The sequence below is a fragment of the Hippocampus zosterae genome, chromosome 9 (genome assembly GCF_025434085.1).
Source record: "Hippocampus zosterae strain Florida chromosome 9, ASM2543408v3, whole genome shotgun sequence".
In the NCBI taxonomy this organism is placed as follows: domain Eukaryota; kingdom Metazoa; phylum Chordata; class Actinopteri; order Syngnathiformes; family Syngnathidae; genus Hippocampus; species Hippocampus zosterae.
Window position 1 is genome coordinate 11,149,084 of NC_067459.1, and position 25,134 is coordinate 11,174,217.

The 25,134-nt window shown below is 42.2% G+C and overlaps 2 protein-coding genes and 1 long non-coding RNA gene across 6 annotated transcripts in view; 1 reads left to right on the forward strand and 2 right to left on the reverse strand.

Annotated features, from left to right (window-relative positions):
- arhgap9 (Rho GTPase activating protein 9) overlaps positions 1-18,389 on the forward strand; it is a 57,783-nt gene extending 39,394 nt beyond the window's left edge. For 2 of the 3 annotated variants that reach the window (XM_052076013.1, XM_052076012.1), the window contains exons 7-22: positions 1,064-1,129; positions 3,175-3,321; positions 3,412-3,510; positions 4,367-4,428; positions 4,835-4,922; positions 5,897-5,992; positions 6,181-6,279; positions 6,433-6,538; positions 8,247-8,366; positions 8,848-8,946; positions 9,503-9,580; positions 11,072-11,125; positions 11,712-11,846; positions 13,220-13,325; positions 16,481-16,654; positions 16,838-18,389. In XM_052076013.1, the coding sequence (XP_051931973.1) occupies positions 1,064-1,129; positions 3,175-3,321; positions 3,412-3,510; positions 4,367-4,428; positions 4,835-4,922; positions 5,897-5,992; positions 6,181-6,279; positions 6,433-6,538; positions 8,247-8,366; positions 8,848-8,946; positions 9,503-9,580; positions 11,072-11,125; positions 11,712-11,846; positions 13,220-13,325; positions 16,481-16,654; positions 16,838-16,868 (1,560 nt within the window). In that variant the 3' untranslated portion in view covers positions 16,869-18,389. The remainder of the gene's footprint in view (positions 1-1,063; positions 1,130-3,174; positions 3,322-3,411; positions 3,511-4,366; positions 4,429-4,834; positions 4,923-5,896; positions 5,993-6,180; positions 6,280-6,432; positions 6,539-8,246; positions 8,367-8,847; positions 8,947-9,502; positions 9,581-11,071; positions 11,126-11,711; positions 11,847-13,219; positions 13,326-16,480; positions 16,655-16,837) is intronic. The other variant, XM_052076014.1, reaches the window with a different exon arrangement.
- On the reverse strand, positions 563-1,718 carry LOC127607584 (uncharacterized). The gene is made up of 2 exons (XR_007964101.1): positions 1,239-1,718; positions 563-1,153 (listed from the first exon to the last, which is right to left on the reverse strand). It is a non-coding gene; the product is annotated as an uncharacterized LOC127607584 (long non-coding RNA).
- Positions 18,390-18,590: 201 nt separating the features above from the next.
- The window catches only part of LOC127607566 (zinc finger E-box-binding homeobox 2-like), a 46,577-nt gene continuing 40,033 nt past the window's right edge, over positions 18,591-25,134 (reverse strand). For both annotated transcript variants that reach the window (XM_052076008.1, XM_052076009.1), the window contains exons 4-8: positions 24,913-25,106; positions 24,720-24,831; positions 22,737-24,094; positions 21,669-21,852; positions 18,591-21,590 (exon numbers count right to left, since the gene is read on the reverse strand). In XM_052076008.1, coding sequence (XP_051931968.1) covers positions 21,082-21,590; positions 21,669-21,852; positions 22,737-24,094; positions 24,720-24,831; positions 24,913-25,106 — 2,357 coding nt within the window. In that variant the 3' untranslated portion in view covers positions 18,591-21,081. The remainder of the gene's footprint in view (positions 21,591-21,668; positions 21,853-22,736; positions 24,095-24,719; positions 24,832-24,912; positions 25,107-25,134) is intronic.

Genomic DNA, 25,134 nt, shown 5'->3' on the forward strand with positions numbered 1-25,134 from the left:
GGCTTCACAGTGCAGAGGTACCGGGTTCGATTCCAGCTCCGGCCTCCCTGCGTGGAGTTTGCATGTTCTCCCCGGGCCTGCGTGGGTTTTCTCCGGGTGCTCCGGTTTTCTCCCACATTCCAAAAACATGTGTGGCAGGCTGATCGGACGCTCTAAATTTTCCCTAGGTGTGAGTGTGGTTGCGAATGGTTGTTCGTTTCTGTGTGCCCTGCGATTGGGTGGCAACCGATTCAGGGTGTCCCCCGCCTACTGCCCGAGGACAGCTGGGATAGGCTCCAGCACCCCCCGCGACCCTAGTGAGGATCAAGCGGCTCGGAAGATGAATGAATGAATGAATGAATGAAAGTTCTGCACGGGTCAAGACTTGGCTCCGTGCAAGCCGTTGGGCTGGGGTTGCCGTGGCGATGTCACTGGCATCGCAGCGAAAGAGTTGAGTGTGCACCTTCCTGCTTGTGCCGCTGTACGTGCTGATAAAAGCAGCTTCCCCCTACAATGGGGAAGTACACCAGCCCAGCAAGGAAGGAGAAACGAGACACTTTGTCCTTTTTTGAAATGCGGCGTGACAAGGAGTATCGTCGTGACATGAGTCGACATAAAGGCCCCACAAGCGGCAAACTGGATGAGAATTTGGGTTTCAAATGCTCGTAGGTGATGAATATGTTCACAGTAAGTCTTTTTACACTTGAAGATTTCATTGGAACTAAAAGCAGTGAATTATTTCAACTCTTGAGTCGCTGATGTAGTGATGCACTCGCCTGGCTTGTGTACAGGCAGCGTGGGGATCGATTCCCACTCAGTGGCGGTCTGGATGTGGCTATGAATGGTTGTTTGTCTCGATATGTGCCCTGAGACTGGCTGGCGACCAGTTTAGGATGTAGTCTGCCTTTCGCCTGAAGTCAGCTGAAATCAGCTCCAGCAACTCTCCGCGACTCTGTTCAAGATAAGCGGTGTTGAAAATGGATGGATGGATGTTTATCTGTGTTCTGAGCCCCAGATTGTGTCATAATTTTTTTTTTACGTTGTTTTTTTTTTTCATTGCATCTAATAATGAAATTTCCTGTAGCTCTCACCTGATTTCCTGTTTGGAAGCCACCAGAGGAACACAGACGGCAGCTGGCGGATGAAACAGGTGAAAGTCTTGTCTTTCTCCAAACTTTCATGGGTAAAATGAGAGCATTATGAGTCTCACCTTGAATTTCACCTTGCACATAAAAGAATAGATGACGCTTTGTACCAACTTGTGAGATGTTCTTGCTGCACAGCGGGAGAAAAAGCGGCTCCTCAGACTTTTGAAATTGTCACTGCACGAAAAGGTTCTTTACTTCCTATTATGACTGCAGCACAAACAAGAGCAGGGATCCTTTTTCGTCCACAGTAGGGGTGGTCGATTGACTCACTTTTTATCGGTTGATTTCATTTTTCAAAGTGTGTCCCCGCTGATGTGCACTGCGTACACTAACAACATAGTGACAAACAGAGAGAAGCTTGTTGACCGAAGCACAGCCAGTGGTTCCATTTTAGCAATTTGTTCGCAACTCCCTCAGCCACTATTGATCCAAAAAGCTACGAATGACTTCAGTGACGAAGGAACAGAAATGAGCCGAATCATTTTGACATTGTTTTGCATATGACAAGAAAGGAGCTCGGTGCAAGGCAACCTCTGAGTCAGTTGCACTCAACATTTCCAAAGAGATGATACTCATTTGTATCTTGCAAAAGCTGTGATTTTTTTCCACGTTGTAAACTTTTGGCCCGAGGTATGCCTTTTAAGTTTTTTTTTTTGTTTTTTTTGCTGAGTTCGCCTTGAATCACCCATTGCGAAAACATCATGATCTAGCTGGCAACAGATATACCAGCTGAGTCATGCAGTTTGATGGCACATTTTTATCATGTCTAATTGTTGGAACATTTTATAATGTGTAAGGGCTGTGATTGCCTACACGTTTTGACAAAGGGGACATTTTTTCACATTCTATTATTATGACACGTGCCTGACTGCTAAGCACTTACAGCGCAGCGGCCATCGGCTCAAATCTGTGCTCCGGCCTTCCAGTGTGAGGTTTACATGTTCTCCCCGTAATTAAAACTAATTATCAGGAGTCGAAAAGCGAACATTGCGGAAGGAAACCGTATGGCTGTATTATACGACCCCTTTGTTGGGTTAGGCGCGTACACCAGATTGAGCTGCAGCGTAAAATAATCATTTTGCACAAACTGTGATTTACATTCTATTTAATTATGTAATCATGCTAAATATTTCTACGCTGGGGAACACAGCACTTTTTGAGTTGCTTGTGTTTCTTTTTTTTTTTTCACCTATGCCCTACTTCTTATACCTACTCCACTCTATTTCCTTTGCGTGTCTGTGAGGAAAGAACCGAAACGGGGGCTTTTAAGGAGACAATTCACCTCATGAAAATCAATGAGCCCTCATTATTATTAGCTTTGCGACAGACGCTCTTCTCCACTGTATTCCTGCGGAATACATTCAAGTAATGCCAGCTGCACGCTTTAGTTTCCAGGAGATCAGCATTTATGCATATTAAGGTGGTGAAATAGCAACTCATGGTGTTTCAAAAAAAAAAGCTGGTTTTAGTGCTACATGTTGCATCACAGAGGGGTGTGGGTGCATTTGGTTGAAAGTCTCTGTTGTAAAGGCCTCCTCTTAGCTCTTAGTTGCTTAATCTCCCTCGTTTGAAGAGTTGCAAGTTTATGGGATGTATGGTGTGATTGTTGAGAAAAGTAGGTTATTGGAATTGGAGAAAGGTACTTAATTATGGCTGCCTTGGCATGGAAAGTTCCTGTTGTGCGACTGAATGTGCATGATTGTACGTGTTTGTACTCCCTTTCTTTTTTTTAATCGGGTGCTTTTGGTACGGCAACCTACAGAGAGCTTAATGTGAAAAGTGTAGTGTAGTGGAAAAGCTAGTGGTCAAATTTTGAGTCGACCCGAATTTTGGTGAATGTTTTTTGGCCCAAGTGTGCCCTGTTTTTGACTGATAACCAGTCCAGCATGTCCTCTCCCTCTCTCACCAGTCAGCTGGTGTAGAAGACTCAAAATGACCCCCCCCCAAAAAAAAAATTAATGGCACTTGTGGATTTTTAATATTTTCACAATACACAATTAACACAAGTCTAATGGCTTTGTTTTGCACGTTGCCTGTGTTTGTGAAGAGCATGCAGCGCGCGGCATCCTCCGACACCATTAGCACGATGGCGCTCGGCACCGCTGGTCCACCGTGTCACAACTCTGCCTCGCCGCATTATGCCAAGCAACACCTCTCACACTCGCAGTCCATGATCCTGCCTGAGAATGGCAAGGTAGCCCCCGTCTCTCGAGGCCTTTTTACCGCAATGTTTTTGTATTCAAACTTGCACATCAACAAGACACCATTTCTTGCCTCCTTTTAGCTGGTCCGGCCATGCCGAGACTCCTCGTGCAGCGTGACCAACATCGTCGTGGAGCCGCCGTCTCCAAAGAGCTCTCCAGACGGCGATGGGGACACACCGGTGAGGGAAAAACCACATTACCTTTTTACTTTCACATCAAATGTCCCCTTTCTTCCTTCTCGTGCTGAAGTATATTTTTCAAGGACTTCTTTTCTTCTGCACATTAAAGGGAGAGCGGGAACTTTTGAAGTACTGTGGTTTGTCCCCACTCCCAAATGATACCTCTGTCATTGTGAACTCACTGAAAGTAAAGTTTTCCTTATATTGTACCTACAATGTAGTCGTATTGCTGCACGTACAACTAAATACATGTAAAGAGTTCTTCCATGCTATAAATACATTTTTATCATCCATCCATACATTTTCGATGAAATATTTGTCACGAGGGTAGCTGTGAAAGACACAGAGTAAACATTAGACTGCTGGCCAGCCATTCGAAGGATACATATACACAAAGGACCATTCATACTTCAATTTACCTGACATGCATGTTTTTGGATCGTGGGAGGAACATGTGGACTCCACACTGGGAGGCCAAAGATATTTGAACCCGAAACCTCTTGACTGTGTGGCAGACATGCTTAGGACTCGACTCTGCTGCCTCTATTTTGATTATTCTGAGAAAATTGCATTTATTTACTCAACAGACAATTACATTAGCCAAACACAATACCACCCCCCCCCCATCCCCTCCTCTCTGCAGCTCTGCTTACCTTTTGGCTTTGACATGATAGTGCTTCAGTGTTTGTCCTTGAAAATAACGGATCTTTCCTCAGTCTGCCTACCAAATCACAGGCTAAGACTCTTGTATGTGGGGATTGTATTCTGCCATTTAACCGCCCTGGTTGGGCAGACACTACAGAGACATAACTATTTGTAGCCAAGCACTTAAAAAAAATTATGTGTCCCCTTGCAGGAATTGGAGAAAGCTGGCCTCTTGAACAAGACCAAGATCGCAGAAGGAGGCCGGAAACTCAGGTGTCAGTGGATTTATAGTAGTTACAGTATCATACACTAGAAACTCATAACAATATGAGCACAAATCGAATAAAATAAACAATAAAATGCCATCTTGCTCATTGCTTTAATATTAACTGCCACTCAAGAAAAAAAAATGAGATGAACCGCTTGATACTCACTAGGGTCGCAGGGGGTGCTGGAGCCTATCCCAGCCGTCTTCGGGCAACAGGCGGGGGACACCCTGAATCAGTTGCCAGCCAATCGCAGGGCACACAGAGACGAACAACCATCCACGCCCACACTCACACCTAGGGACAATTTAGAGCGTCCAATCAGCCTGCCATGCATGTTTTTGGAATGTGGGAGGAAACCGGAGCACCCGGAGAAATCTAATAATAAACAAATAAAACAACCTGTGTTGTAGAAAAAACTGGAGTCCATCGTGGGTGGTGTTGGTTGGAAACAGTTTGGTTTTCTTCAAAGATCCAAAATCACAGATGCCTTGCAGCTGGGTAAGACCTTGCAGAAGACTTGTGGTGAATGTGCCTTGAGATATGAGTGACCATTTTTTTTTAGGATACAAGCTGTCATTTGGCTTTTTTTTAATTGCTTTGACTTGGGAGCACAAGCTTGACATATGAGCAATGTATGGTGGCATCAAACTCAACTCACTCCAAGGCCTCTTGCTGTTTATTGCCACTCTCAGTTGAAGTATTCTGTCACACTCAACATAAAACGGAGATTCACAAATTCTGTGTTTCAACCAATCACACAGCTTTCCCCGAGAAAAGTCCACTCAGTTAAATGCTAGCAGCCAATGCAAAACACCTATTTAGCCTGCATGCTAAGGGTAAACGTCAATAGTTGTGGTTTTAGAAGCTCTTTGAACACAAATGGTGGAACAACAGACAGATAATGTGACAGTACTCACAGGCAATTGCTATTTCTGCTCTCCAAAAAAAACAAGATTTGAGATACAGTTCTTGAGGCGCAGCTGTACTCTTGTCCGTCAACTCTAGTAAGACAGGATTTAGACACGGAAAGGAGTCTATGGTTCCATACAAACCAAACAACAAAAAAACGACACTGTCTACAGCAGAGGTGTCAAACCCATTTTGGAGAGCCATTATGACTGAAATCATATGAAGAAGTGAAGAATAACAGAAGTGAAGAAGTGAAGAATAACAGTTTATTCAACTATTGTTTAAGTAATGAGTTGTTTGGCAGCAAGAAAATGCTTACAATGTCTCTCTTATTTATTACATTTGAGAATTTGAAATTTTGGTATATATTTTAGCAAGCATCATGGAAGTTGCCATGTTTGATTTGGTATTTTCGGGCCACATAAAATGATGCCGCGGGCCAGATCTGGCCCCTGTGCCTCGACTTTGACACATGTGGTCTACAAAATATGTATTGTTAGTGTTGTCATATTGAGAATATGGTCTGTTGTCATTATTAATTTTTTTTTTTTTAACAACTTAAGAAACCAGGAAACAGTCGCCCAGAAAGCAGCGTTGACCTACGAGGGGCCAAGCTACACTGGGCCAATGAGCTGTCCAGCAAGAAGAATGTTTTCAAGGTACAGTCAGCACCCAAGAGGGGGAGTTCTTATAAACACTACTGTTTCTCACACTCACACTCACACACACACACACACGCACACACACACACACACACACACACACACACACACACACACACACACACACACACACACACACACACACACACACAGTACTACATTGTGTTACCAAATGTGTGTTCCAGCTGAGGACAGTGACGGGTAACGAATTTCTGCTGCAGTCAGAGACAGACTCTCTGATCAAGGAATGGTACCACACCATCCAGAACGTCATTGACAGGCTGGTAAGGGACAGGAAAACACATCCTCTTAAGTCCACTTGACTGCTTTTGTACTATTTTCAAAGTGGCAAGCCAATCGCGGGAAATACATGACGTCTAGTAGTTGTAAATCTTTTCGAATGTGTTTTGTTGGTAATGCTATTCTGGTTCTCCCAGGACCGTGAAAACCCGCTAGACAATGTCCTGCTGTACTCCCTGAGGAGGGCCGGCAGCGTGGAGATGCTAGACCACAGTGGTGACGAGGACGACAGGCGATCGTCTCGTAAGTGCCGCCGCTTGCCTTTATTTGGGTGTCTACCCGCCGCTTCTTCAACTTGCCTTAACCTCCTCCGTTCATTTGATCACAGTCTTGTAAATACAGTACAAATGCTTTATTGTAATTATGGCTAATCTTCATGCATCTTTGCTTGATATTTCTGGCACTTTCACTTGTACTCCACTACTTTCCTCAATAAAATGTACTGTATATTTTTGCTCAAGTATGTTTCCCCAAACCATCTTCATCACAATGGCATGAAAGAGTCTTCTTAAAGGAGGAAGTGCCCCTTATGCCCACATACAACAGCAACAACAAAAATATTGGCATACAAAATCCCCTCGTCCAACCTGAAGAAACACATCAAGTGATACTGTATGTCAAATCATATTTGCTCTTTAAAATGCTTTGAAATGCCATTATTTCATTCCATAACAAAAATAAAAATCACCAACCAAATGTTCATGCTTAAAAAAAAACACACTAAAATAACAATATCATAACATCATAAAATAGAATGTAAAGACAGTTTGTGCATCATGATTTCAGGCTTCTTTGTCCTGCTCCGTCGGTTATGTGCATTTTGGCCACCAGGTGGGCAGTATAATACATAGAGACATAATCTGCATCGATTCGATTATGAAACACAAAATACTTTCGCAACTAAGCTGTGTCATACGTACTTGTTTATTTCTGCTGAGGATAAGGAATATATGCCTGTGAGTATCGTTATATTGTCTATCTCCATGTGTTACTGCAATATTTGTTTTCCTACATCCATTACTTAAGGGATTTTAACACTGCAACATCAATGTAGTTTCCTTAGCTCATCAATGGCATTTCATTGGAGCTTTAAGCTAGTGTCCTTTCATGAGGCCAAGTTATGTTTTTTGGTGAAATACACAACATGTAATTCTTTTTGTTGGATTTTTTTACTGTAAACTTAAACTGGGAGGAGCAAAATTAAAAAAAAAAAGCTAAAACAACTTAAACTTGAAGCAAGCTCTGAGGCTCATATTTTGAAAAGTTGTTTACTTTCTTCTACTTTTTGTGGAGCTTCCTGCCAACAGCCAAGTTTCGTAACTCAAACTGTTGGTTGGAGATCAAGAGCAAAAAGCTGAGCCAACGGCTTGTCTTAGATGAACCAAGCGCTTTTGCCTTGCTTCCAATGAGCTGAATTCACATTATAAGATATTCTTCGGTGCACACAAGACCATTTTTTTTCTCAAATCTTGTTCACAAATGTTTTCATATACATCTCACTATGCACTCGTCCTTTGCCCAGATAATCCATCCACCTCAAAGGTGTGGCATGTCAAAAAGCTGATGAAAAAGCATGACAATTTGCACAGGTGTGTTTTGGTGTGCCCACAATAAAAGGCCACTCTAAAATGTGCACTTCTACTTGACTCATCATCATCATCATCATCATCATTGCTTTCTCTCAACCTCCACGCAGGGTTCTTACACCCCGCCATCCTCTCCTCCATCCTCTCCTCCATCCAGCCCGCTTACATTTTAGCCTGGCCGCCGTGGCAGCTCATCCCGCCATCGGCCTCGTCGCACCTGCGGCGTCGCCCCGCCCTCCCGCTTTTCATCCTCACCACCATACCCTCACATCTGCTGAGGCACTCCGCGCTGACCTCCTCCTCCTCTTCCTCCTTCTTCTCCTCCTCCTCCTTGTCTTCCTCCCCATCCTCTCCTCCCCTCGCAGTCCCTCGCTCGGCGTCCAACCTGGAGAACACTGAGAAGAAGAGGGTGAAAACCCGACTGAAGAAACTCATTCTGAAGAGGCCTCCTCTGCAGGCCCTGCAGGAGAAAGGGCTCATTAAAGGTACATTATCTCATTGATTTCTTTTTCCCAAAAAATGTAGATCCAGATAAAAAAAGAAGATTGCCCAATGAGATGAATGTCTCTCCAAAATGTGTCAATATTTTTACTTAATAAAAACATATTAACGTTTTCATCCACCCCGACAAATAAAATGAACAAATAAAACATGAAATCTTTTCCTTTTTTCCTTTTTTATTTTTTGATAGCGCATGTTCTAATTAGGGTCAATGATAAACTATGTAGATGATGATCTGGGACTGCTTGCCAGCCAGTCACACACAACAACCCTTCAAAATCACATTCAGGACAATTGTCTTCAAATTGATTAAAACATTGGAATGAATGTGCGTTAAAAAAAAATCCAGTACTTTACGTCTTCAATCTTGGAACAGTTTTTCAGATTTTGTTGAAATACAATTTATATTCTATGAAACTTTTAGGTCATGAATGTTGTGTGCGTGCGTGTGTCGCTGCCCATCAGATCAGGTGTTCGGCTGTCGACTGGAGATGCTGTGCGAACGGGAGAAGAGCACGGTGCCTCGCTTCGTCAGGCTTTGCACCGAGACTGTTGAGAAGAGAGGTAAAATGCAGCAGCCGACCAGTCACTCGGTCCACGAGTCCAATAAAGAGGCTTTCTCTTTATTTCTACTGTGTGATGAAATATAGATGACGTGCCTTTCTGCAGGGCAATTTTGACGACATCCTGAGACTTAGAAGAGTGTAGGAGAAAATACATATTCGGATTTTTGTCCCTTACGTGCGAGGTCTAATCACCGCTGCCAAAAGATATTCTTTTCTCTTTTCTTTTTAATTGAATATGTACCGGTGTGCTCACTTTATAGGACAATCCAGCCACTGAGAACTGGAGTCGGCTAAATCAATTTTCGTCATTTCTAAGTGCAGAAACGATTGCCCTTTTCTGGGCAATCTTCTAATTGTCCCAATTCTTTAACTTATATTTAATGCCTCTGTGAACGACAACGACATTCAGTTCAAGTGCAGAATTTTTTCGACCGGTGTTTTGCATCCCATGTGTTTGCTTTGTTTGTAAGATTAAAACTACAAACCCTTCATGTTTCCCATGCCAGCTACAAAGAAAAGTACAATGATTTGTGCGCTATGCTGTGTTGTGGCAGGTCTGGATACTGACGGCATCTACAGAGTTTCCGGCAACCTTGCAGTCATTCAGAAATTACGCTATTTGGTCAACCATGGTGAGAATTTCTGCTCTTGAATGATTCATTGATGTACAGACAGTCAAGTTGGGTCACGTAATAATGGCCATTGTGAGCTAGTAAAATTCCAAAGTAGACATGCTACATGTACAACTGGTGTTGTTGTTTTTTTTATTTTTTTTTAACGTGTCAGAATGGGGCAGTTCATTTTGAATCTGTATACAGTACATCACATCATTTTTCTGATGTAATTCTTCATACTTAAGTCCTTAGTGAACACATATTTTTTCACCAAGAAATTAAATGAATGTTGATGTTGCCTCAGGGTTATTTTTTTCAGCTGGGGCCTTTGACAAGATGGTGGGAATTATGAACGGTTTTGAAAAAGATGTCGTTTTTAGCACAAAATCTCTGAGCGTTTGCCAAGAAAGCATAAAAAAAGTGAGGGAAAGCCTACTAGAACTTCTGAACTTTATTTTAGGTAAAGGTTAGTATTGCTACCATTGAATGTTTTCAAGGATGGGTGGCTTTATATTAGTGGTTCTTAACCTGGGTTTGATCGAACCCAAGGAGTTCAGTGAATACGACGCAGCCTCAGCCATGGAGGTTAAGACACAGCCGACTCAACATGTCAATTCGTTTTGACACGCCCGCTTGGCCATCACTGGCTGCAGATGATCACATTACTTTGCTTGTCCAGTCAGTGCTGTGGGAAATTTTGTTCGCTCAGTAGTCAACGTATGACTGTCGTGATAGTACGTCGTAAAAATTTTAAACAATTATACTTGTCTTGAAATTTGATTTACTTTTTTCTGTTTTTTAAAGAATGCATTTTTTTGTGTCTTGAATTTGGAAAAAAGTCATATTTTTGTTTTTCAAGGGTTCGGTGAATGTGCATATGAACTGGTTTGGTTCGGTACCACCGACAAGGTTAAGAACCACTGCTTTATATTATTTTTATAATTGCTTACAGTAGCTAATAAGAGCAAATATGGTTCATTTTCTCATAACACTACAAAGATAGAACATAAATCAAGGTGCATTTAAGTAGGGGTTTTGCACATAAATCTTGCATATCTTAATCCATCCATCCATCCATCCATCCACTTCCTAATCCGTTTATCCTCACAAAGGTCTTTGGGCAGTAGGTGCGGGACACTCTGAACTGGTTGCCGGCCAATCGCAGGACACACATAGACGAACAACCATCTGCGCTCACACTCATACTGAGGGGCATTTTAGAGTGTTCCATTAACCTGCCATGCATGTTTTTGGAATGTGGGAGGAAACCAGAGTACACGGATAAAACCCACGCAGGCATGGTGAGAACATGCAAACTCCACATAGGAACGTCGGAGCCAGAATCGAACCCTGAACCTCTGCATTGTGAGGCGGATGCCCAGCCTAACCAGTCAATCACCGTGCCGCCCAATTTTGATCCTGTAATAGTGATTATTTTTGTTGTATTTTCTGGTCTAATCCAATCGCGAAAGGTGGTAATCGTGCTGAGTAACTTTGTGGTTCTTGCAGAGCGGGCAGTGACCACTGATGGCCGTTACATGTTCCCAGCAGAGTTGGTGCAAGGTAGACCTTAATGGATGAGGACCTTTTTTTTTCTTGCCCCGACCTACTTATATGCATTTCACACGCTTGCTCCAGTGGTTTTTCTTTGTTCTGCTAGCCTTTAGTGCTTAACAAATGGATTACAATGTTTTAGAAACAAGTGGGGGTGGGGGGTTCTTAATTCATGCTCGAATTTTATTTTGAAAACAAATAGTGCAATGCAAAAAGCATGCTGAAAATTAGAGTTCGCATTTGAGCACTTCATAATGCTGGATGTTTTTTCTTGGCTGGTTAGGTTCTAATACATTTGTTAAGCACTGTATGTTTGTCCCTCAGGCCTCTGCTTAATTTGCGGTGAGAACATGCAAGCAGTGGGTAAAGTCTGCCATCTAGTGGAGGAAACAAAGAGTGCTCGAGCTACTCTGACAAATAATCGTGTGGATGATATCTATACTGTCGCCACATACCGTCTTTTACTTTCACTCATTGTTTTTTCCCCCCTTGTTTCTGCAGCAGCTGCAAGCCTCAATTTTGGGCCTCATCGGTGGCCGTTGCTTGCGATCAAACTCCAGTTGAAATTCTCGCCTGTCTCTCTTGCCTGTCTCAGAGGAGAAGCTCAACTTGGACGAGAGCGAGTGGGAGGACATCCATGTCATCACGGGAGCTTTGAAACTGTTCTTCCGTGAGCTTCCCGAGCCGCTGGTGCCCTACAGCTTCTTCAGTGATGTGATGGACACCGTCAGTAAGTGGACATGGCCATTACAATTCATCCAATCATCTTTTTAGTCGAAGAGTTCGTTTTCACTAAGGGACTGGTTATAAATATATATAGAAAGATAGACTCTTTGAAAATCAGTGATAGACATTCAAATAAAAAATTGCTGACATAAAAAAATAAATTAATAAATCTGAATATGTGAATTCATTGTTACCTGACTGTAATTTGAAGTGATAATATCACTTTTCACCACTAGATGGCAGACATGGCTTAGTTGCGCTCACCCAGGGCTTTACACTGCCCTAAAGGTAAATGAGCCTAATATTTTTGTTTTGTTTTTTTGCTGCGTACAAACCTAGTGCCACAATAATATTAAAATTTTCAGTGAGTAGATTTTTTTGAAAAAATATATCATGAGTTCTTGCTATTTGTGTGGGTTTGATGTTCGGCAGCTTTATGTCGTCATTGCAATTTATTTTTTTTGGTGAGCGTCTTTTGCACTTAAAAGCAAATTACAGTCCGTGGTTATTTTTTTGTTTGCTGAAACACTTTGTTGTTGGGTAAGGATGGTGGATCTTTTATACATGAATGTATTATGAAGAAAGACATTTATGAAGAGCATGTATTTTGCCCATTTGCACATCCTTTTTCCATATCTGAAATCACATTTTTTTCATACATCTGGTTTGGAAGTGGCTGGTCTTATGTGCACCCCCCCCCCCCCCCCCCCCCACCAGTCGCACTGATGAAAAGTGGTATTTATGTAAACTGCCCATCCCTGATGTGCAAAAACAAGTCACACTCACATGAGCACTGATGGACAATTTCAGGTCTTCAATGAATTGAATTTTCCTAAATCGAATTATTTTTGTCCTCGTGACTATTGAGATCCAATAATTACCAGTAAAACAGTGTTAAAAGGGAAAGTCCAGTCAAAATGTATTGACAAAAATATGTTATATGCACACCTCTTGGTCTAAACACGCCATTCAGATTAAAATTCCATTTGGGGAGTGAGCCAAAAAATCCACCTTCCAGTTTAGGGAGTGGCTATTTTGCCTTTCACTCCCAATTGCTGTTGAATGAAAATGTGTCATCACAATGCCTTAGGGCTCAAGTAACAACCAGGCTCACTTGTTTTTAAGGATTTGCAAATTTAGCCCTTCAGGCTCTGTGATGTCATTTTCAGATGACAACAAGTGGCAAAGTGGCCAACCTTCAAGATGAACAAAAAATGGGTGGGTTGTGCTGCTTAACTCCTATTCCACGAACGCAATATTAATCAGACTAGGGGGGGCCGCATAGAACATATTATTGTCAAGAAAATGTTTGCTTTGACTTCCTTTTAAAACGCAAGAGAACAGAAATGACTTCTCGGTGGCGTTATGTTGTTGCAGAGGTGGTGGACTATGCAGACAAAGTGGACCGTCTGAAGAGCGTCGTGCACAGCATGCCTCAGCCCAACCATGACACGCTGCAATTCATCTGCCGCCATCTCAAACGGTAACAAAGAAAGATTGTGCAGACTTTAAGGGGTCTAAACTTGGTACGGTAATCCTAACACAGAGCGGAAACGAACATGCGTTTAATTGTTTTTGCTCTATTTTAAAAGACAGACAAGATAAGTCGGTGCCTTTGTTTTGAATGATTACATTCACAATTCCTGCACATTTTTTCAATGTAAAACTATTCTATGGACTGTTTTGTATACAGTATTTTGTGAGACGATTCTGTCTCACCTGGTCTTTCACCTGCATTCTAAAAATCTAAAAAAAAGTAATAAGAAATCAATTTTGGTCAAGATGTAGAATGAAGAACTCTGTAAATAAATGAAAAATTCAAAAACATCAGTCTAGCCAAATTTGAAAAATGGAGAAAATGTTTGAATAAAATGTAAATTAATTGCTACAAATTTATAAATAACAAAACATTTAGGTAAGGCAAGGCAGATTTATTTATGTAGCGCATGTCATCCACAAGGATCCTCAACGTGCTTCACAATGAAAAAAATAAATTAAAAACATCAGAAGTACATTTAAAAGCAAAGTATAAAAATAACAAGTAGCTTACAAAAATTACTGGTAAAAAAAAAAAAAAAACTTTACAGCTAAAGGCTCATGGATGGATAGATGGATGAACTTCATGATTTGATTGGAATTTGGCCACTAGAGGGCACAGTTCTCCTCATGTCACTTTTGCGCGTGTGCGCGTTCCTGTTTTTTTGTTTGCTTGTTTTATTATTTTTATTTTTTTGCAGTGTCCGTGGGCGTGTGCGCGCATATGTCAAGCATCCAGTAGGGTTGTGTGAGGATCCCATTTTTTTTAAACATTGCACAAAATGTGTGTGTTTGTCAGCACTGTACTGCTAACCGACGGGCGGTATGTTGGGTGGGTGGGCTCCGTCCTTTTATCAGCCTCTCGCCGACCTATCCTTGCGTTCCCTTTCTACTCCCGGAGAGGGAAGGTCCCATGGGAGCCTTGCGGTTCATCTCCTGGAAGGCGCACCGCCGCCGCCGCCACCACCGCTGCTCCCTCGCTCCCCCTTCTTCCTCCCCTCCTTCGTGTCCCTCCAAGCCTCCCCTCTCTGTTTCATGTGGAAGTTTTGAGCAATTGCTGGCCGCTCCTGCGGCTCGGTGGGAACGGCATTTTTAGAAGAATGCTTCGTGCGGTGGCCTCGACTCATTCCTGAGTCCCCCAACACACGCACACTGGAACATAACGCGCTGGAGTTCGCACACTAACATAGGTGGAAGCAGACGGATTTAGACACGTATGTGTGGACATCTGGGTTGTAAAATGGCACTTAAATGAACACGACACGCAAAGGCAACACGTCACCCGTGTTTTAGTTATTCCCATTTTTGACTTTATTTCGACAATTTAGACATCTGGATTGTGAAAGGTACACAAACACCACTTGAATTTCATTGCAAGTCATCCAAAAAGTCAACAACTTTTTCACGTTTGAATATTTTTAGGCAATTGCTATACAACACCTGACTTGAAAAAGGCTTAAAACATGAAAGTGGAACTTGGACCTAAGCAGGAAATGGTGCAAAAAGTGAAGCATGCTTTCATTAATTTATTTATGTATGCTTGCATGTGTGTGTGCTTGTGTGTGTGTGTGTGTGTGTGTGTGTGTGTGGACATCGGGGTTTTAAAGGCACTTATGTATTAACCACTCATCGGCAAACACATAAGCAGTATGTCATAAACTCATGCAAAAAGTGGAGCATTTTTCAAAAAAATTTTGGCATCAGCCTTATACATGGCAATGTGCATATGACACTCAAAGTACCGTACATCAATTTCAAAGGAAATCATACTTAAGACCCCCCCCCCCCCGCCAAAAAAAAACAAAAAAACACTGTTTTAGTCCTTTTTGACTGTTTTTTCAACAATTTTAGACACACCACCAAAAATGAATACAAAATCTTGTAAAAAGTAAAACGTTGCTCATATGTAACTATTTTTCATCAATATCTTTTGGAATAGACGAGAGCATTAGGCACTCAAATATAGTGTATATAATTTAAAATGGTAAAATAAGCAGGAAGGCAATTTAACAGTTGAGACACCTGGCTAGTAAACGGGAGTAACATGGACATGGCACTCAAATTTAGCAAGGCATCATTCAAAAGGGGGAGAACTCATTTGTAAACATGTCACTGTTTTAGGTGTGTGTGTGTGTGTGTGACATTTTTACTGGAAATTGCAGCAACATGGTAGCCGATAAGATTTTAGTAGGAAATGATACACAAAGTGAAGTGCTCATTTTGTTCACATTTAATGTATGTTAGGAGATTTAATTCTGCGTGTGTGGGCATCACAATTGTGATGTCCAGAATGTAGTTGAAAATCATCAAAAATTTGAATGCTTTAATCTTCATATTGTATCTGACTTCTGAGCACTATTTTGTTGACGTACATTTCAAGATTTCTGGTCAGTCAAGGTTTTAAAAGGCAGAAAGATGGCACTCAAATTTAGTAGGAAATCATTTTAAAAAAGTGAAGCACCATTTTGTAAATATTTTAGGTGATTTAGTCTCATGTGACTATGGGCTGTAAAGGTTACTAGCACGAACATGGCACTCAACATGTCAGCAAAATTTAGTAAGAAATTGTGTACAAAGCGTAATGACTTAATTCATATTTGGCTAATTTTTGACAATTGAGACACCTTGCTTTTCAAAGGCGTGTGACAATGATACTTGCATTCACTGTGGTGTGTTGAGTAGGAAATCATGCAAAATGAAATGTATATTTTGCTCATTTATTATATTTAAAAATAACATGTCGGGAGAATTTGGTAGGAAATGACACACACACGTGCAACTTTGTGAAATCTACCAATAGTAGAGTAGTGTCTTGCTCATATTGTACCATTTTTAGATGATTTAATGGATGTATTTAAACTGTAAAGATATTGTAAACATGGCAATAAAAAAAGCACATTAGTGGGGAATCATAAAAAGTCTCTATTTTAGTCGAATTTGACTACAAAAAAAATGTTGAAATGAAAAATTAAAACTAAAGTATTTGCAAATGTTGTTGCTTTTTTTTTTTAAAGATAACTACAATAAGACAATAAATTTAACAATTCATCAAACCAATGAAACCAATTCTAATAAATGCCAACTGTTGTGTATGTCCCGCAGCGTTTTGGAGCACTCAGACGCCAACCGTATGACAACGCAGAACATCGGCATCGTCTTCGGGCCCACGCTGCTGCGGCCCGAGTGCGACAACGGCAACATGGCGGTGAACATGGTTTTCCAGAACCAGGCGGTGGAGCTCATCCTCAACGAGTTCGAGCACGTCTTCGGCAGGAGGTCCGCCGCCGCCTCCCCGTGATCCTCCCGAGCGAGCGGCGTACCAGTGGCGTTCCTGATCTCCCCTCCCACATTCACAAAGATAACGCGGGCGAGACATGTGGCCACCATATAAAATGTTAGAAGCTATAGTCGAACAAGCCCATTTTTAGCTGCCATACTTTTTTTGCCTTTTGACTGCAGATGTGGAGCCCAGCTGTCAATTCTCCCTTGATATTCTCCTCGAGTGAAGCCAAGCCAGTGATAAATAGTCCCCAGACCCCCACCCAGACAACCTTCATGTTCCTCTCTTCATGCCACAAAAAGAAGCCAGGACAGAACCGTCCCACTGTGAAACACATGCGCCCGACACCTCCATGCATGCATGTGGCTCTCTGGTAGGGACAATGGAACCTCCAAAGTGGAACGTTCTGCTTCCAAGTTGCTCTAATTTCATTTAAATTCAACCATTTTTTTTCTCCCGTTGGAACGAATGTAATGTGGATTCATTCATTCCAGGCTTGTCAAACCTTTTAAGGATTATGTTAATATTTGTAAGTCAAGTGAGACACTGTATCACAAAAACGACCAACATTAGGATACAGTAGCATTTAAAAAATATATATTATTGTAAGCCGTTGTTACATTATGTACAGTTTAAAGATTAACACTTAAATACAGCAAAATTGACTGTGCTTGAATTCAATAAAAATGTATTGTACGCACATTGAAATAAATTATCTAAATATATGTTTAAAAGATTAAATGTGAATGTATGACATAAAAGTTAAACAAATTAAACTCTAATACGCAAATTTGCTGTACTGGGAAAAAAAAGTTTGAAGAGACTAACATGCAGTTTGATTTCATTCAGTGATGCATTCTCTTACCACTAGAGGGAGCCTGCATACAACCCATACCACATCGGAGTCACGGTATGATCAAATAAAGTGTATCAAATAAAGACTCACCATTTCAATAACATTTCAAGCCAATTGTTGAGCACTTACAAAAATAAACTAAAGCTAATATATTGTAAATTAATTTATTAAACATAACAGAGTCAATTGTTTTAATAAAATAGAAAATTTGAAATATTGTTTTCATTCATTTATTTCATTAATTGATTTGCATCATAAAATACAATATTTGTAAAGTAAACACATTTGCATTCATTGAACAAAATTGAATGTATTCATTGTAATTTAATTTATTAGAGGTTATGTAATTTATTATAGGTAAAATAAAAATAAGATATGAAATGCATTTAAGACTTATACCTTTTTTTTTTAACCTCTTCATCAAAGGAACGTTAAATGTGACCTTTGAGCAAAACCGGTTTGCCCACCCCTAGTTTAGATGCTTGGAGGTTCCACGATACATGCAACTGCAGCCAACTGAGAGGGCAGAAAAAAAACGGTGGCCGAACATGTCACTATCCAGACAACAGCATTCACTCAATGTGCCAACAGGGCCGCCGTGTTCCCTTTTGCGGATACTAAGTACGTGCGTGTGAGTGTGTGCGAGTGTGGACCTCACAAGTTTCTCCTTCCTGTATACTGTTCAGATGGACCTTCTATTTTTTATGGCCTTTGCTAGATGTACAGCACTCATGTACCTAGTGAATGTTTCATAGCCTTTAGTGTTTGTCCACCAGTAGTTCACTTTGATCCCTTTGATCTATTTTGAAATGCGTCGTGCAGTCACATGGACCTGTTTGTTACCCTCCTAATAAAAGACATTTTTGTCCAATTTAGTGAGATTCAATAGATTTGTTTTTTCTTTTTAAATGTAGATTTTAGGGAAACCTGTTGGTCTATTGGTTAGCACGTTTGTGTCGCAGTCGGTTTTGGGCTCAACCCACATATGAAAAAAAAAAAAAGATGTTAATTTTGGTTGCCATTGGCTGGCAACTAGTCCGGGGTGGAGCCCGCTTCTCAGAGAATAGAGAACAGGATTGTGGTTGTAAAGTATATGTACAATTTATTACAAATATGCACAAACATGCAGAAAATATATAATAATAAAAATTTCACACAAAAAATATTACAAAAATACTGATTGTTACATATATACCGTTAAGTGTGCCCTTTGTGTGTGAAGGCATTTAAAGGCAGAAAAGACATGTCAGTCAGTTGCATAGCAGAAACTTGCTGGAAACAAGATGGTCTTTTGTGATGTCACGTGACTTATCTCGAAAGCATTTTGCAAAAGAGGAAGTGAAAAAAGGTGCCACGCATGACTCGGTAAAACAACATTTTTACAGTGATCTGTTTGCTTTTACTACAGTTTTCTTGTCGCAAAATGCAACAAAGAAATGCTTGCTATATGTGCCCTGCGATGAGTTGGCAACCAGTCCAGGATGTACCCCAATTCTCGTGCTACAGGTCAGCTTGGGTATGCTACAGTTTAACAGTTAAACTTCAATGACAACACACATTAAAGAAAATGGATGGATGGATGTGTCCTGTGATTGACAGGCAACCAGTTCAGCGTGTCACCAGCGTCCCTAATGAGAACATATGCTACAGTAGACCCCGTATACATGCGGTTTGACCCCCATGGATGAGCAATTCTTTCTCTCTCTCTCTCTCACATGTAATTATTTTTTCTCTATTGCATTTCAACAAAGGCGGACATCCGGTCAATACGGACGGTATGTCAATGTGTCACTGACGAACGCCCATTTTAATGATGATAGACTGCAAACTTAAAGCACTGACGCAAATGCACCCCCACTCCCCCCATCAATATTAGTAATAGTCACAAACCAGGTTATGTACTGATGGCCTTCTTTGTCACTGACAGACACCTATTTTGATGGCTGGCTGTTATTGACTAAGGAGGTGGAACCGGATGACATCACTTCACTTTGCTACAAATCTACAATCTTTGTTTGAGTCTAGTATTGTATGTAGGTGTATTCATGTGCATATAAAGATTTATGGTTGTGGTTTCTGTTAGATTTTGGTGAAATATTGATATTCAAGACAGTGTTGTGTGTGTGTTCGTGGGGCTGAATTGAATACGAGCAGGGTTGCTTCCATTGATTATACAGTACTGTATATGGAAACGCTTTGCGTTTCCTGTACAGTGGGTGGTGGTATGCAGCTGTACTCCGTCAATGAACCAAAAGAAGACGAATAGGAGTATTTGTAGAAATCGGTTTGGAGTGCACTACTTGGAGTGCATTTTGCCCTTGGCCACAATGCAGAGCTGTATTGTGGTTCGAGTAAACCATTAAAAAACATTTAATTAAAAGTTTTTGCCGTTTTTACTCGTTAAAACAGCCAGCCACCAGCGTCCTCCTGTTGACTAATAAGTGTATGTTAAATGTATTTGGACGTAGAGCTCTTTGGGCAGGACCGTATGATGTCAATGAAGTGATGGACTCATTTTCCATTTTAATCAGGTTGGATTTTTAATCCCGTGGACTATGTTTGTTTTTTATTGGTTTTGGGCTTTTTGTTTGTTTGCTTTTTTTGTTTGACTGCCGAACTAACTGACGGATTAACTGATGGACTGACTGACGGTTTGGCATGAAAGGAATCACGTTCTGAACATGACGGACTGTTCCCCACGCTGCTGAAAGATGACGAGTGACGGACCGGCAAAATTTCGCAAAATGCTCACCTGTGGATTTCAATAGGTATCAATTACACTGATCAACAGCAAATGTGAATCAGAGATGCTTTATGTTTCCATTAATGCATTTTGCAGATCATATTTTAAAATATATGTATATTTCTTAGTGTGGTCTACAAAAGCTAACGTAATGTCCACTTTATCACGTGTTATAATTTGTAGCGATGACAATTCATTAAAAAAGTCCACTTGTTGCTGGACCATTATACCATTATTTAAATATTTTTAAATGTAAGAATAAGATCATATGCTAATGTAGAATTATTATAAAAACCTGATGTGCTAAGGACACAATTAGGGCAGATTCAGAATCAGGGCAAAACAAAACAAACAAAATCAAGGAATACATATTTGCTGACAGGTGCTAAAAGCAGATTTGCACTATTCAAGGGACCAGGCCAGTCACTGTCTACCGCTGTATATAAAAAAAATGGATCAATGGATGTGTCTTGTGATTAAGTGGATTCTCTTGCCAAAAGTCAGTTGGGGTCAGGACCAGCTCACCTGTGATTTAGATGGACAAGCGCTATAGAAATTCGACAGATGAATTCCAAAGGCAAACAAATGTAAGCTTTTGTGGCTAGCACTGCTAGCACGGGAATTTCACACCTGTCTTAATTAGCTTGAGCATACAATTAAAATAAGACTATACATAAAAGTCTAGGATGCTTGATACAATACGTTGTAGGTCACGTGTTGGACTTAAATGAGTTCATGTTCTAGCCATGTGTTTCTTTGGCATATTAATGAAACCTCTATCAAAGATATGAACAGTATGCTTTGCTTTGGCTTTTCGGACTCTCTCAAGTTTGTATCCGGGGTAGATCTGTTATATCCAGGCTCAGTTCACATTTATCCAAGTCTCCGTTCTGGACTTGGGTGTGGGACTTCCAGACCTCCACCCCATCGAAGCGGTTTCCTCCAGTGCAACTCTCGTTCTCCCGCCTTTCTCTGCTTACCGGCTCTTCTTCAGCTTTTCCTTCCTGCTCTTCTTCGTCCTCTTTCGGGGCCTCTGAGGCCCCGTCCAGACTGGCGTCGCTGAGGAAGGACTGAGGCGTCTGTGTGTCCTCCGCGGACAGAGCGGCGGGCTCTCGGGGCATGTCATCGTGGTCTTGGTCAGGGTCCTGGTCCTTGCTGCAGTAGGCATAGCGGTGGTTCATATGCTGTGAGTACGAGCCCGAGTGCGAGAAGCGCTTGCCGCACTTGTCACATTGGTAGGGTTTCTCCCCCGAATGGAGGCGGCTGTGCTCGATCAGGTGGTGTTTGTGCTTGAAAGCCTTGTTACACACTTTGCATTCGTAAGGGCGCTTGCCTGGAACAGACAAAAGCACGCATTTGTTTCCATAGTTCCGGTTGGGGGAAAAAAAACATCTTTTGTTTATTTACCTACCTGTGTGTTCATATTTGTGTCTGAGCAGAGAGCTGCTTTTCTGGAAGGTTTTTTCACAGATATCACAAGCGTACAGACCCTCGTCCGTCTTCTTCAGCCTCTTGCGTCCCGGTCCGCCGTCCCCCTCCAAGCCTTCATCCATCATCGAGAGGTAGTCTACAGCTCCACGGTTTAACACCTCACCCTGCAAGACCACAGGAAGATCTTTTCAGGACTTCAATTAATCCTGGGAGAGAGCAACACGTCCATATTTCAGACACCTCCCCAATCAATCGCGGGAGGATCGGCTGCTTGAGAAGTAGATCTTGGGTCATAAAAGGTTGGGCAGCTCTGCTCTTACCTATGCAAACACATTTTTGAACTCAATTACGAAAGTGACTTGATTTCAAAGGGGTATAGGCAGTCAATGTCTTTATACTTCAAACGATTCCTTCGGTTGCGCCTCTGATCGTACATTGTAAATGAGATTTAAGGAGAGTTCTAAAGATGGGCAGCGAGGAAGTTGCCAGCAACGGAAAAGGCTCGATCCCCTCTGAGCCTCCGCTTGGTTCTCGGTGCCTCTGGCAGTGGTCTGCAGACCTATCCCATTTTTTTACGATCATTGGGCTAATTTGTCAAATCAAGCTAGCACCAGAAAATGTGTCATTATTATAGGATATAATAATTACCGTATCGACAACAGCAACAATAACAACGACAACGGCAAACAAGCGAGGTGGGGTACCAATGAAAGACACAATCCTATTGGTCGACGTCAAGGCTCGATGTCGCGGGGTTCTTACTTTGTCAGAATACACATAAAATACCACACCCCCCCCACCAAAAAAAATTTAAAAATAAAACAATACATTTATCGTTTTGGCATCAAAGGGATGATCTCACCCCAAATCCTTAATTGTGGATTATAAGGGATTTTGTCATTCCTGACAAAAGTATGTCAGGCCCAATCTGGAAAATCGATTATGATAGCAAATTAGTGTCAGATCCAGGCATCAGATGGACAGTACGGCTTTTCTGAAGCAGCGGAGGAAAGGGCATGGATCACACTTCAACAGAAACCATGCTTACCATGAGCACTTGTCTCTCCTGGTGGAGCTTCTTCAACGTCGCCTCTGACTCGGTCTCCACCATGTAAGCCAAGGGCGAGAGAAATCCGGGGTTGATGGGTGACGGGCTAAAGGGAAGGGGCGCGATGCCGTCATGCCGTGCAAACCCCAAAGCAGACTGGCTGAAGAAGGGAAATCCGTTGTATAAGGAGCCAGGAAACACAGGAGCTCTGTAGATCGGATGAGGATGTAAGGATTGGTCAGAAAATTGGTTTGGACTCTGTCGACTCAGCTGTTTGCTCCTGTCTTTTGTCCTCTCCCTTTTGCCGTTGACGTTTCTTTGGTCTGCCATCGGCTTGCGTACGGAGAGGTCCAGGGGCTCGTTCTGAGAGTGATTCTGAGGTGAGGTTAGTTCCGGGGACTGGCCGCTGAGGTCCAGGCCGACAGGGGATCCCAAGGATAGATGTCTCCTTCCAGTGTGAGGGGACATCAACTCAGAGGCGTGGCTGGGGCTGGCCTTCTCCTGGCTGGAAGAGTCTAAGTGGTCGTGAGTGGAATGCAGTGCGGCCAGATGCTGCTGAGGTACCAAGGGCCACTTCTGCACCGGGGATTCATTTCTAGAGGCTCCGTTGGTGATGTCGTTGGTTTTGCTCATCTGCGACCTGGATAGGAATAAGGCTGGCGAGTGGTGGTCTTTGTTTTGAAGACCCTCAGGCATTTCCATGGCTTCTCGGTTTATCTTACAGTGGTAGCGTTCGTGCTGCAGGAGAACCACCACGTTGGGGAACACCTGCGAGCACCAGCGACACGTAACACCGAGAACCCCTCTCTCCTGCTCTCCTGACTCCTCTCTTGCAGCCCCCTGCTCCGGTGACATCTTCCTGTCAGAACCACCTCCGTTCCTATCGAGGTCCTCATACTTCCTCACTTCCCGTTGGAGCATCTCCTGCAGCATTTGCTCAAACTTGGAGCCGGACTGGAGGTAAGGCAGCAGGGTGGTCCCGTTCAGGATGCTGGCTCTCAAAGAAAGCTCTGCCGAGGGTTTGCAAAGGGAAGCCAGCTCTGAAGTGTGGAAGCTGAAATCCTGCCCTGAGACCTGGGAAGGATCGTCAGGTCCATGGCCCACAGGCCTACTACCTTCTTGGACTTGCAACGCCAAAGGAGAGCCCTTACTATTCCTCTCCCATCCTACGGACGGAGACGCTGGGAAGGAGTGCTGGTAGGAGTTTTGGTTATGTCCGTTAAACATAGCACTCGTTCCTCCTGAACTTGCAAGCGTTCCGCCGCTGCCGAGACACTTTTTACTGCTCAGGTGGGAGCTGTAAGAGCCCGAGTGAGAGAAACGTTTCTTGCAGTTGGCACACTCGTACGGTTTTTCTCCTGAAGGTAAAACACAGAGACTAGGAATTAGTAACTAAAATAGTGCTGGTACTTTTAAGTATTGACTTTCTTGCTCCACCAAGGACTACCGCAGTATTTTATTGACACACGTAAAACTGTCAATATAAACCTGACAATAAAATTGTGCGGTGGGGGGACAGCAAAATTTCACCAGAGAGGGCTTTGTGTCCAAAAATGTAGTTTTGACATTGATTTTAAAATGTCATTACTTTTTTTCGAGCACACATAAGTTTAGTTTGTCCTACGGAAGCTTGTGTAATACTTCCCTCACACAATATGATGACTCTTGTTCTATTTCAGTGTGGTGGTTTTAATAATTTTTTACATTTTTGAGTTATGAACCTTATTGTAGACCTCATTGTGGTACGCAGCAAGAGTGAGCTTCACTAGCCATGTTTCTGTTTTTATCTTCTACCGTTTTTGTTTTTGGTGCGTTCGTGACAGCTAAGAATGCTAAATATACTACTTTAAATATTACTTTTACTGTACGTCGTGTATTTGTAAGTCATATGATGCCACAGACATATATATTTCTTTGGGAAAATGTATTCAAAAACTTGCAGGAACGAGTGCTCGAGCATCTGCGCCCTCTTATTAGTCTCACCACTGTGGATGCGAAGGTGCTCTTTGAGGTGGTGTTTGTACTTGAAGGCCTTTCCACACTGCAGGCATTTGAACTTCCTCGTCTCCATGCTCGGATCCAAAGGAACGGGGCTCTACCAGGTCGGCAGACAGGCATTAAGAAAGGCTTTCATCTTCATTTCCAGTCTTAGTGTATATGTTTGTGAGACACTCACCTTGTCCTGTACTTGGTGGTGAAGTGCCAAGTGTTGCTCCAACTGCGCCCTATGAGGGGCAGTGTATCCACAGAATGGACACACCATGTGGCCCCGGTCCCTCTCCTGACAGTATTTGATATGGTCCCTCAACGAGGCTCCGTGCTGGTATGTCTTGTGGCAGAAAGGACAGGCCTGCAGCCTCCTCCTTGTGTCTGGGGTACGGAAAAATGGACAAAAGGT